Below are 13,752 nucleotides of genomic sequence, written 5' to 3'. Positions count from 1 at the left end.
ATGACTATGCAATCCCAAAATAGCATATTCATTTGCCACTTTTGCCTGCGTTATTTGAGTCAATATTCAAATTGTAATGCAATAATGTGATTAGCAATTGCATTTATATGTTCTAGGAAACACATACGCTCATTAGAATTGCATTTGAATTTGAATATTGTCTGAAAGAATGCATGCAAAAGTGGAACATGCAAATGCAATCTCAAATTGCATTAACATTTGAATTTAGTCCACTATATGCTTCCATAAGCAAGCCGTGTTGCCAGATTGGGCTACTTTTGGTCACACTGGACGGGTGGATTCGACAGCTTTTAGACTGGTTGGGCTGGAAATTGTCAATTCCATCTGGCAACCCTGGTAGCAAAATATGTGCATACGTATCTGGTAGCCTACTGGTACTTTCAAATCGCATCGTATTATTATTATTATTATTATTATTAATAATAATTACAATTTACAATACAAATACAACAATTGGGGGTCCCTCAAAGAAAATGTGGGCGCACTGCAAGGCTTGATTCTGACCCAGGAAAAACCCTGGTATATACTGTATAACATGATAGCCATCTATGAGCAATGCACTGTATATAAGATGATGACCAAGGGTCTTTCTGCTGCTGACCAAGGGGCTGAGTTCACTTGATGAGGCCCAATTTTGTTTTAGACTCTGTAGGCTACTGTATTTGTTTATTAAGACTTAAGATATATTATCTGAATTTCTCTTGTTTTATCAAATGTTCCAATTATTTTCATTTCTTGTGCTGGTTTAAAATGGCAGGAAACTAGCACACATAATTGGGTGGGAGAGAGGGGCCGCCGCTACCAAAACGTGCACAGTTTTGGGTCGCTCCACCACCAAAAACTCTCACTCCAAACTCTGGTGAAACTTGGCAGCCCTAAAGTGTTTCTAATTTCGACACCAACACCACGATGTGTGTGTTCAGGGATGCATGAAGCTGGGGGCAGGAGGAGAACAATATGAAACGATGAAGGTTGGGGTAGTAGCCTATAGTTCCTGTAAGAAACTCAAACCACTTTCACCCCTGGTTAAAAGGGGTACCAGAGTGCAGACCCCCCAAGCTCCCCATGTCATAAAGTGATTATTTAAATGCTGTGTTTACATTCCCCTCATGATATCAGAGCCCAGAAAGAGCTTAGCTATTACACGGCAAATAAAATGAAGAACTACAAATCCCTGATGACAGGGAGATGACGTATGACTACTCTGATGAATCAACCCCTATTTCATTAATTTTCTCTATATAACGACGTCGATCATTGATCGGCAATGACACTATATAATAGTTTGCCTAACTGGCCATCGAATTTGGGCTCCTAATATCTAAAAAGCACTACGGTTTTCTTATTGTATCGGATTAAAGTAGCGAAGACCAGAAATTCCCATTGACCGCCATTCAAACTTCTACTCTTCTTTCACCCAAAAAGGGGCGTGCTCGTTCTGATGACAGGGAGATGACGCGCAATTGCTCTGATGAATGGGCCACCCACAATTTAACGTACCCGGTGTAGGTACCGGATTTTCCCACCCTACCAGATTTCCCCACCATGGCATCGCGAATCATAGCGAATCATAGCGCTACCTATGGCCGGAAAGGGAAGAAACTATGACCGGAACAGGAAAATGGAAAGATCTGGTACGGTGGGAATATCCGGTACCTACACCGGTACCATCTGGGTGGGCAAATTCTAGGGATTTTTAAATTCCTATACATCCCTAGATTATGTTTTGATATGGAAGATCTTGCTGACTGACACCTTATTAGTGGTTATCCAGTGGTTATTAATAACTGGGAAAGTGCCTTCCCTGGAAATAATCTTTCTTTCATTATAGTGTGAGGGTGAGTAAAAAAACACACACGCACGCACACACACTAGATAGACTGCTGATGTAATGATTACATTTATTTTAATTAATGATTGATTACATGATGTACCTTTGTTTTTTGCCTTTTTTGTCTGAAGTCAGATTATTATTATTATTATTATTATTATTATTATTATTATTATTATTATTATTGTAAATGTAGTCCCAGTGCCTATCTTGGGAATGTGCAGACTCAGACATTTTGTTTCTTTTTGAAAAAGCTGGGAAAAAAAGCTGAAAAGAACAGGAAAGACACACATCTTCCCACACACACTTTAATGACTAGTTATTGACTTAAATTTCCCTTTGCTCAAAACAAAACAATGTCAAATAAATATGAAAAGCTGCTCCTGTGGAAAGGCTATCATATATGAATTTACTTATATGGACCCTATAAACAATTTAGCATAGGTAAGGCTTTTCCCATTCAGATGGTACTGATATCTGGTCAGGCCCATGGACTAGTAAACAAACAAAAAATACACTGAGACACTGATTGAGATATTTAATGGGGGAAAAATTTGGTTTAAATAGATACAGTACACTCTAACTCTATTTGTGTGAGTGTGGACAAATCCGGCCATTAACCAATAGGGGGCCTACTGCAACAAGGTATGCAGCTTGTGGGAAGCATGTATTCAAGTATTATTGACATTTCATTATAATACAGAACTCAATTAGGCTGTTTGATCCAGGCATTGTATGATCCGATTTTCATCTTGTCATCATTCCACCAGGTGGCTTTTCCTTGCATTGCTGTGGTGCTTAATTGAGATTGAGCTTGTTAATTATACAGTGGCACTGTAAAAGGACATGTATTTTTTAGGGGGAAAATGTGTATGAACAATTGGCTTGACTAATGGATGCAGATCTGGGTCGTTCATTCATCAAGCCTTTATCAGCAGGGGATATTTGTCATCTTAGCACCTTTGATGCATTTGTCTTAAGAGCCAACAGGAGGCAGGTTCCCCATACTCAAAGCGTTGCTACTTGTACACGCCCTGAGCTCAAGTTGTTTGGCCACCTGCCCTTTGTGATATTATTAGTACACTTTGTTCTCTTTTCAGGAGTAGAGAGATCAGAATCAAATACTCATAGAGCCTGCCCTACCTCTGTGTGTGGTTGGTTTAATCAGCAAGTCATGCAGTCGTGCTGAAGAACACTGCACTATGTCATATAGAGGGGGCATGACATTACCAGGCGACACAAGGGCCTCTGCCCTATGGTTTAAAAAGGTTCCTAATCTCAGGTAGAGATCATGCAAAAGAAAGAGGCTTATCAGAGTTGGATGGTGACGGATAAGAAGACAAGGACAGCCTTGTGTGGTAGTTTACAGAGACGTGCAAAACCCAGTGTCAGCTTAGCGCTTCATGGAGTGCTCTGTGGGAACTCCTTTTTCAGTTGATTCCCCGACCATGGCAGAACAACAAGAACACAGGGTGTGAACCACCAGTCAAAAGGCACCTTTTAAAGGGCTCTTCGAAGGACAGTGAAGTCCACACAATGTTGAAAAGTTTTTTGTTAAGTGGGTCCAAATGTCATGAATTTCTGTTAGGTGTACAGTTAACAGTTAGGTATTCGTAAAACACATTAGGAGGTTCCTCTTTAAACAAATATGTTTGAGAGAGCTTTATTACTTAAAGAAAAGTACAAAAATAGTGTCCAGGAGACATTTCAGACAGAAATACAATACAACAACAACATCAATATAATAATAATAATAATAATAATAATAATAATAATAACAACAATAACAATAATAACAATAATAAAAATAACACATACATATATGTACAATATTGTCTTTGTTAAACACTGGATATGAGGTTGACATTTGAAATAGTAAATGCATGGGACCAGAAGATCCCATGAGAGTCCTGCTGACTCCAACTCAGAGCAACATCAGGGAGCTGAGGTGTTTGGTCTGTGATACCAAGCATGCCAGGCACAGGCACTCTTCACTTGGCATAGTTCCCTGGCACCACATGTGACTGACTAACTTGAGGGAGGCCACGCCAGGTTACATTTTCATGTTGCCTGTATACCTGGTACATATACGTAGATACTGTAGGACGGATAAATGATAGGCTACACCTACATGGACTGTTGGTGTAGGTCAATCCCTTCCTCTTGTTGAGTGCGTGTGAAGTCTTTGCCTGGAAATATTCTGCTCTTTACATAATACATACATTAGGAAAGAAAAATAATATTATAATGCATACATGGCCATTTCATAAATAATAAACATCTGTAAGAACCTTGTTTAATATGAATGGAAAATAAATAAATAATTTAACTGTAATAAATACTTTCACAAATGTACAATAAGGCAATGAGATGCATAGCATCTGACGGGGGAAGTTAAGTTTGGACTCAAACAGTGAGCGAAGGCCTCAGAGTCCTCGTGCTGGAGACACGTTTTTGCCAGAGTTAGCATTCATAAAGAGTTAGCATCCATAAAGAGTTAGCATCCATAAAGATCACAGACTATAAGAGGAAGGCAGAGTTAAGAGATATTTTGTGTTGCCACTATACCCATGCCCCTAAACAGTGAACATTTAGCGCACACAAACTACATGCTTCATGTCATAGGATTAAGTACATGGGACAAAATGGGACAACGTCTTTCTGTACATGGTCTGGTTGTATCCATTGATGGGAGTATCAGGGAGGAAAACACTGAATTTGTTGAGTAACAATGTAAAATGTTCAAAATGGGTACACTTGGAACTGTTTGGTATTCCAAATGACAACACATTCAAGTCATTTAAAGACTGATCATAAAATGTCTCTAATAAATGAAGGATAGAACTAGATCTAGATATCTTTCAGCGAGTGTAAAATGTAAAAATAACAGCACAGTCCTGAGAGAATGGTGCAGAACTCTAAAATGCAAAGTCAAATGAAACATTACAAGGTACTTTACAAGGTGAGCTCCAACCCTATACAACAGAAAAAAATAAATGCTTCATTTTTATTTTTTTTAACATCACTTAACTTGATGTTTGTCAACCGCTTGCTTAAAAATGTAAAGAACACTGAAGATGGAGCTATAGTTTATACAATACAATAAATACATACATGTTATCTATGCAATATCTGTGATTCTATGTAAACTTTCCCCTTGTTTGTATTTACTGTATTATTTATATCATATTTAACCATTCTTTGCTGCCTCCATTGTATTGGTCAGGTGTGGAGGGGCTGCCAATCAAAAGACGTTCTATACTGCATGTGGTCCACTCAAATTTTCAAAAGCTCTTTGAACACAACACGCATCAAAGTTGTATCAAGTGAATTTGAGTATGGAACAGTAATGTTGATGCCGATATGAGAATGATAGTTCTGCACATCAACCACATTAAGAATAACAATTTCCATTACTTATAAACGATCTTTGAAATCCCAAACATTGAGTTGACAGTTGTGATGTGCCACATTCAGACCTCAAAATAAACCGTGTAACGAAAAGCTGTCAGCATGAAGGATGGCTGGGCTATGAATAACCTTGTAATGGCATCCTATAATAGACTGTTTATAGACATGTAAACACGTTGGGCCAGGTGACAAAGAGATACCTCTCAGCTAGCATTTACAGTGAGTTTACATTAAAACTTATATACAGTATGTGATGGTGACTTTTATTCAGATTGTAAGAGCAGGCATGCATTGTAATAGCTACTAAGGTCCTTGGAATCAGCTGACTGCCACAATGTATGTTTATAGAAACACTGAGAGATGTACTACAATTGGCTCAAAATGATCATGCCATGACCAATCACTATGTTGATGAGCTGCCATTGAAGGAAACATACAAATTATATTACAACTCATACTGGAGCTATTTTGGTCTTATACAGGAAGAGCCTTCTAAACGAAATAACTTCACTTTTCATTAACATTTCTTCACATCATAGTATAAGGTCTTCAAAGTTGTTGCCCTGATACCCACAATGCTCCTCTGTTGGTTGAGAGTCGAGGCTTGACGCGTGCTGTCTTGTCGTGGTCATGGGTCAGAGGCTTATGCTTCACTATCAGACTTAACAAAAGGCACATGAGGGCCTACATACACTGACCGAGGTCTGTCCTCTTGCAGGACAGTGCTGGTGGTGGCTCTAGTGCTCTCTCTAGCTCTCTCTCCATCTTGCTGTCAACACAGGGAGGTAACTTCTAACAACGTCTGCCACCTGACAAGGAGCTCAAGCCCTCCAGTGGGGACTCATGGGCTCTGAATGGGGATGCCCATGCCTCTCAGGGTGAAGGTGGCATCATGCATCTCCATGTTGTAGTCCAAACAGGACTGTCATGCTGTATCTCTACCTTGCAGACAGGTTCTTCTGCAACCTGGCAGACAGAGGTGAGAGCCCTGGACCGTAGCACAGTGGATCCATGTCAGACTGAAGCTCAAATGAGATCAACCTAGGCTCCCGTCCATCTACTATACCGAGCACTCGAGGGATACTCCAGGGCATCTCTGCCTGCTCCCCATCCTGGAGCCTCCGTGTGTGTGTATGTGTGTGTGTGTGTTTGTGTGTGTGTGTGTGTATGTGTGTGTGTGTGTGTGTGTTTTACAGGTAGACTGGCCTATTCCCCTGTCATCCCACACAGCTGCAGTTGGCTGCCGACAGCCATTTAATGGTCTGCCAGATAGTCTGGGTGTCCATGAAGGACACGGTCTCGTAGCGCGTGGGGCGGCAGCAGGGGTGTGCGCTCACCTTCCTGGAAATGCTCCCGTTCTCCATCAGGGCCTTGAGGGCCAAGTCGTAGTTCTTACGGGAGCTCTGGCACGTGCCTACGCAGTACTTGAAGAGGACTATCTCGTCCGAGTCGAAGCCCAGCCCTAAGTCCCGCACGCGCATCTCCTTCCTCTCCATGCGGCAGTCCCTGAGGCTGCTCTTGGCCTTCTTGCGGTTCCTACGCGAGGCCCTGGAGGCGGGGTCAGGAAGAGAGCGCTGCCACCTGCTCGGGTAACCCTCCTCCTCCTCTAGCGGTGACGGGTTCTCTACAGGAGACGTGGGAGGTGGAAAAAACAGGTCAATGAAGGCTGTCACTGTGACACTTTCTAAAACAACAGAGATCTATTTTCAGACACAGGTCCAACCTCAGGCTGTATTGGCGTCTGCAAAAGAGGTGAAATGACTACAGCACTGGAGCACTGTTTTGTCTGGCACTCTCTCACTCAGGTGGGTGGAGTAGAGGTAATAGAGGCATGTTCATGACAATGAGCAGGTCAAGTGCCACCACCAAGCGCCACCGTTTGTGCTAAGACCGGTTTCTACGTTGTTAAAATATATCCCTTAATGTGGTGGACCAAAACACTGTCTGTGAGTGAGTACAGTAATATCTTTGAACCTGTGAACTTGGCAAGTGGTAACAAAAGCGTGCATGCATAAAGCAACAGTCCATAATACTACATTATACAAGATATGTCCCAGATGTCTGAGGTGGCCTTTAGATAGTACAATGAAACACTGCTCACAGTTGAGCTCATGCGCTGGTTGAGGGCCGCTAAGGCCTAGTCCACACATACATGACTAAGGCCTAGTCCACACATACATGGGTCTTTTTGAAGACAGAGTTTTTCCTCCTTCGTTCTAAAAAGAAAATCCTGTCCCCACAAGCACTTTTATAGAAAATATCTCGAGAGAACGCAACAACGATTTCAAACGCTAACATAAGGATACCAGGCCAGTAGGTGGCGATAAAACATTATGTCAAACACCACAGAAGAACATTAGGAGCATGCGCATTTAATGGGCTTCTTCTTGAGCGTTGAATACACCACATACAACACAGCATAGTGAAATGTTGCTTCTGGATGATGTAAACAAAGGAAATAACGGTACACATTCCAAAAACTTCACCCTGGGAGGAGTTTTCCAAGAGGTCCGTTTTCAGTGGGCTAATATGCAGTTTGCGTGTGGATGAAAGGCAAAAAGCATAGAGAAAGCTACGTTTAAAAGAAATACCTGTGTACGTGTGGACAGGCTCCTGGAGAAATGTAAAAGAGTTGGAAAAAAACTAAAGGCTGTCACCCCCAAACTAGCCCCACACACACTACACAAATAAATATATCATATGACTACATTCACACTGCTTGACTACTTGTACTGTATGTTGTATTTCATCTTATTGTAGTTTGCACAGCATTTTGCACAGCATTTTGCACTATTGAATCCACTGTAGTACGACTGGCTACAACCATCACTTTACTACTTATTATTTTTTTTTTTTACTTTATTTGACTTAACATTTTACTTTACTTAATTATTGTGATCATGTATCTTGATGCTGCAATGTCAATGTTGAGGAACCAAAGCCAAAGAGATTTACTCTTGTGTACATTGGGATGGAATAAAGGCGATTCTGATTCTGAAGTGCAGTGCACAAGAACTAAAACGTGCTGCTGGTGTGTGTGTGTGTGTGTGTGTGTGTGTGTGTGTGTGTGTGTGTGTGTGTGTGTGTGTGTGTGTGTGTGTGTGTGTGTGTACTAGTGGGGAAGAGCATGTGTATTAAATTGAAAGCAGATATGGGTGTTGAAACCCGGGAGTGAAATTCCTCTGGTTATCAGCTGAATGGTGCAAAGTGTACTGTCACTACGCAGGGTCATTACCACAGGGGGAGAGGCGCTCTTGGCTCAACTCCAAGAGGAGTTCATGTTGGTTTGTGAGTTAGAAGGAATATTTCAAAGAAAATGTACCTTCAATAAACCTGCTGAAGCACATCAGCATGAACATTTTGCAGGTTTTTTACTACATGGGCATGGTCCAGACATTCAAGCTGTTTCAACATTCGACCACAAGAATAGCTTTGCCCTGCACATTTGCAGGCCTATTCCTTAACATGTTTTTCCAGGACTTTGGATGTAGTTGATTAGCCCAGACAGTTTTAGTTACATACTTTGTTTCCTTTACAGTAGTCATAGTTTTGATTCGGAAAAGATGTCCAAAACACTTTGCAGACACTCCAAACCAACTCATATTATTATGACAGAATTCCCTTCTGCTGACTTTGTCTACATCACATTTTGGTAGTGACTTTACTGTGCTGTAATTCACTTAAGCATTGAGTTACCATGACAACAAAAATGCAAAAGTGTACTACAGTGTAACAAAGTGACTACCGAAGTGTTCTGAAATGATGCAGACAAAGTCTTCAGAGAGGAGGTTTTCCATCATATCAGTTTGATTGATCATATTGAGAATGTCTGCAAGGTATTTTTGGGACATATTTCCAGAATGAATGGGCTCCTATGGGGCACAAAATATGACTACTCAGTATCTAAGAAAGCATTCATTAAGATGTGGAACATCCCATTAAAAGTGCTAATCTTGCATAATGTTTTGGAGTGGAGTATGCTTTCTTCCAGTGTATGAGCTGATGCAGGGAGACTGAAGTCACTTGTCAGCTCATGTCTTGTTGTTTATGCAAACTAAAGTCATTATGAAGAAGAAAAAAGATATTGGAATAAAAATGTTCCCCAGGCAATGAAGCTGAGCTGATTGTCGAATCCCTTCCCAGGTACGTATTCTGCCATGTTAAAACACGCCATGAGGGTTTGCATTATGTCGTACAATTATAGAACTATTCCACAAGAATGACGGAAGTGCTGCTGACACACTTGTTGTTGCAGGACTACCTCTGAATCTACTTGACTCGATTCACTTCCTTTCTTAGATCAAAGCGTCTGCACAGTGCTTGTCAATAGGGAGAGGCTGGTGCACTACATAATAACTAACAATGAACCCTCCTCTGATTACCTCTACCAGCCTCCACTTGTCAGATATCAGAGAATCAAAACATATCGTAGGATAGATCTGAGTTAGCATGGATGATGTACATAAACAATAATTACAATCAGCATGAAAAAGTAACTGGAGTCAATAATTACAAGCACAGGGTGGATGTGAGTCAAGTACAGGAAGTAAGTGATAGTTGGCCAGCAAAAGACATGTTTTGTACAGTTGCACTCTGAGTTGCTCCTCTGTGTTTTCAATAGAGGTCAGTGGAGATCCACCCAAGCCAGAACATTCTAAACCACAGGAACACAATGCCAATGACAGAAACTTACTTACTTATTAGACAGATTTTTTTTTTTTATCCCAATAGTATGTGAGAGTACACGCTCCATTAACCAAGGCCACATTCTTGCATTGAAAACTACCAGGCATACTTCTAGAGGTTATATTAGTCGTTGGAGTGTGACAGTCTAGTGCTTTATGGCCATTACCAATTAGGGCTCCAACACAGATTTATGAATTTTGTTTTCAGGGAGACAGCTTGATTATCGTTACACCGAAGGATGAATAAGAAGAATGCCCTTCCCAATCTAATAAAAACTTAGCGGAGCTTGCAGGCAAAGTAAGATGGCTCCCACACAGAAACAAGAGACCTTGATGCTTTCCCAATATAGTGGAGAGTCCTCTGGCTAGCCAAAGATACTTTGTGATTTGGTTTGTGAGTAAAACCAGTATTCGACCCTAGCTGCCTGAGTTCATAGAGAATTCGGAGGAAGTACTGTACTAACCCAAGAAACTGGGCCAGGGGGCGTGAACGTTGTTCTCCTCTCCCAGCTCATCTACCTCAGGATAGTTGATGGTGCGCCCAGCAGCCCACTCCTGGCCTCGGAGAATCTCTGATGGAGCCTCTTGCGTGTCCTCTTCAGAGAAGACCCCCTCTACCAGGGTCAGCAGAGAGGCCACCACCCACAGCATCATCTAACACAAACAGGGAATATGTCGAAACATCACAGAATAAATACACCGACTTCAACAAACTCAACATAAACATCAACAAATACAGCAGAGAGAAACAGGAGTGTGACCCAGAAATGAAATTATATTAAAGGGGCAATCTGAGATTGCTATTTCAATCGTTTTACTTTTAAATGAATGCTTGTTTTACCCCATGAAAACCCAACATATGTTTGTTTTCCCTCTTGTTTGTAAACAATTTAATTGTAAACAAACACTGCAAAGCTTTTTAAAAAATGGTGAAATGGTTATCATTTTTGATTTAATGGATAGTCAGTCCTTGCATAACTCCGTCTATGATTTTGAAAGTAGTTCCATTTCTCCAGCCCCATCCCTCTGTTATTTACCAAAATAAGTGTCAGGGAGACAACATTGTTTCTGATTTAATCCCAGATTGCCTTTAATAAACAAACATGACAACATAAACAACATAGACAGCAGACAAAGTAAAGTACACAAAAATTCAATATTCAATTCAAGTATTGAATATGACAAAATATTAAAGCACACAAAGAATGTCATATTTTGAGAAGGAGATATTATTTATTAAGCCCATTGATTTAAATAGCTTGCAAGCCACAGAACATGTGTAGGACACAGGGGGGGTACAGTCGAGTACGGTAGCCCCCGTCTACCCCTCCTCTAAACAACAGGCCGTGTTAAGGCCTGCCCCTGGTCACTTTGCATTTGATTTGGTTGTCTGTTACATAATCCCTCCGAAGGTTGTCGGACTCCAAGCTGTTCTGAGTAAACTGATCCCTTACTGTCCCATCAGCCCCCTGACATGGAAACAGTCCCTTGCCTCCCTGGCTGGGCCTGGGTCCAGTGGGCCGACCACTTATAGCCCTCTGGGACGGCTGCGACCAACACCTCTGCCTCTTTAATTACTTAATTGATATGTGAAACCCCCTGCAGGGCCCGGGCTGGGTTAATATTTTAAGGGCACTTATAAAATGAGTTTCTCTGCAGTGTCTGCCAGGCCTAGGTACAAAGGCCTAGATCAGATGGGCTGTGTAGTGGAAACTGACTAGGCTGAAACATATATGCCAAGGTTAAAACAGGCTGCCAGCCAAGCCTTTGGCCTGCTTTTCATTATTTCATTCAGAAATATAATTGCATTGCATTGGCATTGGCATTGGTGTAAACATGTTTATGTGGTCACGAAGTATGAAGAAAGACACACATAAAACTGCAAAAAAAAAGGGGGAAAAGTGCTTGATCTCAAATGAAAGTTATGTTGTTTGAAGTTTTGTTGATATACAGAGAAGATACTCACCTTCCAGTTTCTTAGGTGATATTGGGTAGTTGACACTTCCTGCCTCCACCACATTTTTCCATCTGAAAAAAAAAGAAACAGCTCTGGCTACATAGTTCTATGTTGTAGTATGTCATCAGTCCAACTATGATGTCTTTAAAATGCCTCACAGGGTTAGCTTAATAGAGTAAGGAAGCATGTTGGTAGTTCTGGCTTTGCCTTTGCTCTCAGCAAGTCTGACTCCTCCATTACCTCTTCACTTGGACAGAAGGATATTGGTGTGGAAGAGTGCTGAGTTAATGGCATCCCTTTTCCCCTCAAAAGGAGCGCCCAAGCTGGAGGCACTTTATGAGGTCAGAGTTCACAGCCAGAGATAGAGGGCAGGTGTCAGGTGAAGGTGCCAGATGAGAGGTGCCAAAGAGGCCTGCTCTCAACATCAACACATTTCTCTCTCAAGGAGCAGTCGGAGCTAGTTTATCTATGAAGTGTTTCCTATGCCATCCGCCGACAGTATGTATGATGCAGCTCACTGAGATTACTGTTGACGAAAAGACCAATAGCTGCTGTGGTTTTTTGCTTGAGTTAGCCAGCAAAAAACCGAAACAAATCGCTCTTTCATGTTTAACACTGTTGAGAGCTAGAGGGCTAGGTCTCCATCCACAGTTGTACTCATTATCAGGTGTACCTGATCAAGTCAAATTCCTCCTGATTCAACTCGACCTGTTCTGTTCTAGAACTGCTTTTACTCTCTGGGAAATGGGATCGTTGGTGGTTATTACAGGCAACCTCATGAGGCAGGTTTACTACTACTCAGAACAAGATGCAGCTGGAGCAAAATCATCTTAGTATTAAAGAAAACAATCCAGCTTGTTCCTGCATTAACTGTAGTTTAACTGTTCACAACAAGGAGGAACTCACTTTTCCTGGGCAGGACTCACATTCTTAAATCTCATTGTGACAGGACCTCGTTAAAAACAAATACAAGTTCTTGGACCACGAATGCATGCACAAAGTTCACACTCAAATACATAAGTGTGACTTCCCAACATGGCAGATACAAAGGTTACTGCCATAAAGAAACTAAATGGCCGCACCCTTCTTCCACCAAGATGGTATAAATAACCAAATAAGTCAATGAAGTATTATCTTCTTTATCTCAGGCTTTTAATACCTTTACTTTACGACTCCATGTTTCTAAAAATACCCTGGCCTTCCCCAGCAGACGAAGCATTGACACGCTGCTTCCTGCAGTTTGGATGACATGCACAGAGTAGTACAAAGGTTAGGAGAAGACCCATGTTAGATTACAAAATATGAGCTCGCCGCTGTTAACCAGGCATGTAATCAATACCCTATTATGGCCAATAGACTGTATTACTATTACCACAGATACAAGCTACAACTACTATGGATTTGAAAAGGCCACTGGGAGGTAAAACATGCAGAAGACAAACAAGAGGAGAAAGAATGCAGCAGCAAGTGATATGGTCCCAGTTGGGCCAGACTGAAGGAGTATGGCAAGCGTTCAGGTAATGTCACTCTGCATACTTAAACATGGTGGCATTCCAGCATCCTGGACAAAAATGGATCTTTGCAGTTGCAGGAGTTCAAGTGGTAGGAGGTAGGTAAGGTTTTAGGTAACACACCGCTATCACCAACACACAACATCAGGGTGGATTTGTGTGTGAGAGCATGGATATGATCAGTGTGCATGAGTGTGTGTGTGTGTGTGTGTGTGTGTGTGTGTGTGTGTGTGTGTGTGTGTGTGTGTGACGGTGTCGGTGTCGGTGTGTGTGTGTGTGTGTGTGTGTGTGTGCGTGCATGTGTGTGTGCGTATGCACATGCACATGCGTGTGTGT

The 13,752-nt window shown here is 41.6% G+C and overlaps 1 protein-coding gene across 1 annotated transcript; it reads right to left on the bottom strand.

The window, feature by feature from the left end:
• Nucleotides 1-6,480: 6,480 nt before the first annotated feature.
• artn (artemin) lies at nucleotides 6,481-13,124 on the bottom strand (the record flags this gene model as incomplete). Its single annotated transcript, XM_080536589.1, has 4 exons — nucleotides 6,481-6,887; nucleotides 10,413-10,602; nucleotides 11,915-12,001; nucleotides 13,098-13,124. The coding sequence occupies 4 exons, from the start codon at nucleotides 13,122-13,124 to the stop codon at nucleotides 6,481-6,483; spliced, it is 711 nt and encodes a 236-aa protein (XP_080392715.1).
• Between the last annotated feature and the right edge of the window lie 628 nt (nucleotides 13,125-13,752).

The sequence above is a fragment of the Nansenia antarctica genome, assembly GCF_963989245.1.
Source record: "Nansenia antarctica genome assembly, chromosome: 7".
Classification (NCBI taxonomy): Eukaryota; Metazoa; Chordata; class Actinopteri; order Argentiniformes; family Microstomatidae; genus Nansenia; species Nansenia antarctica.
The sequence above is the reverse complement of the archived record's forward strand: the minus strand, read 5'-3'. Positions and strand labels throughout refer to the sequence as shown.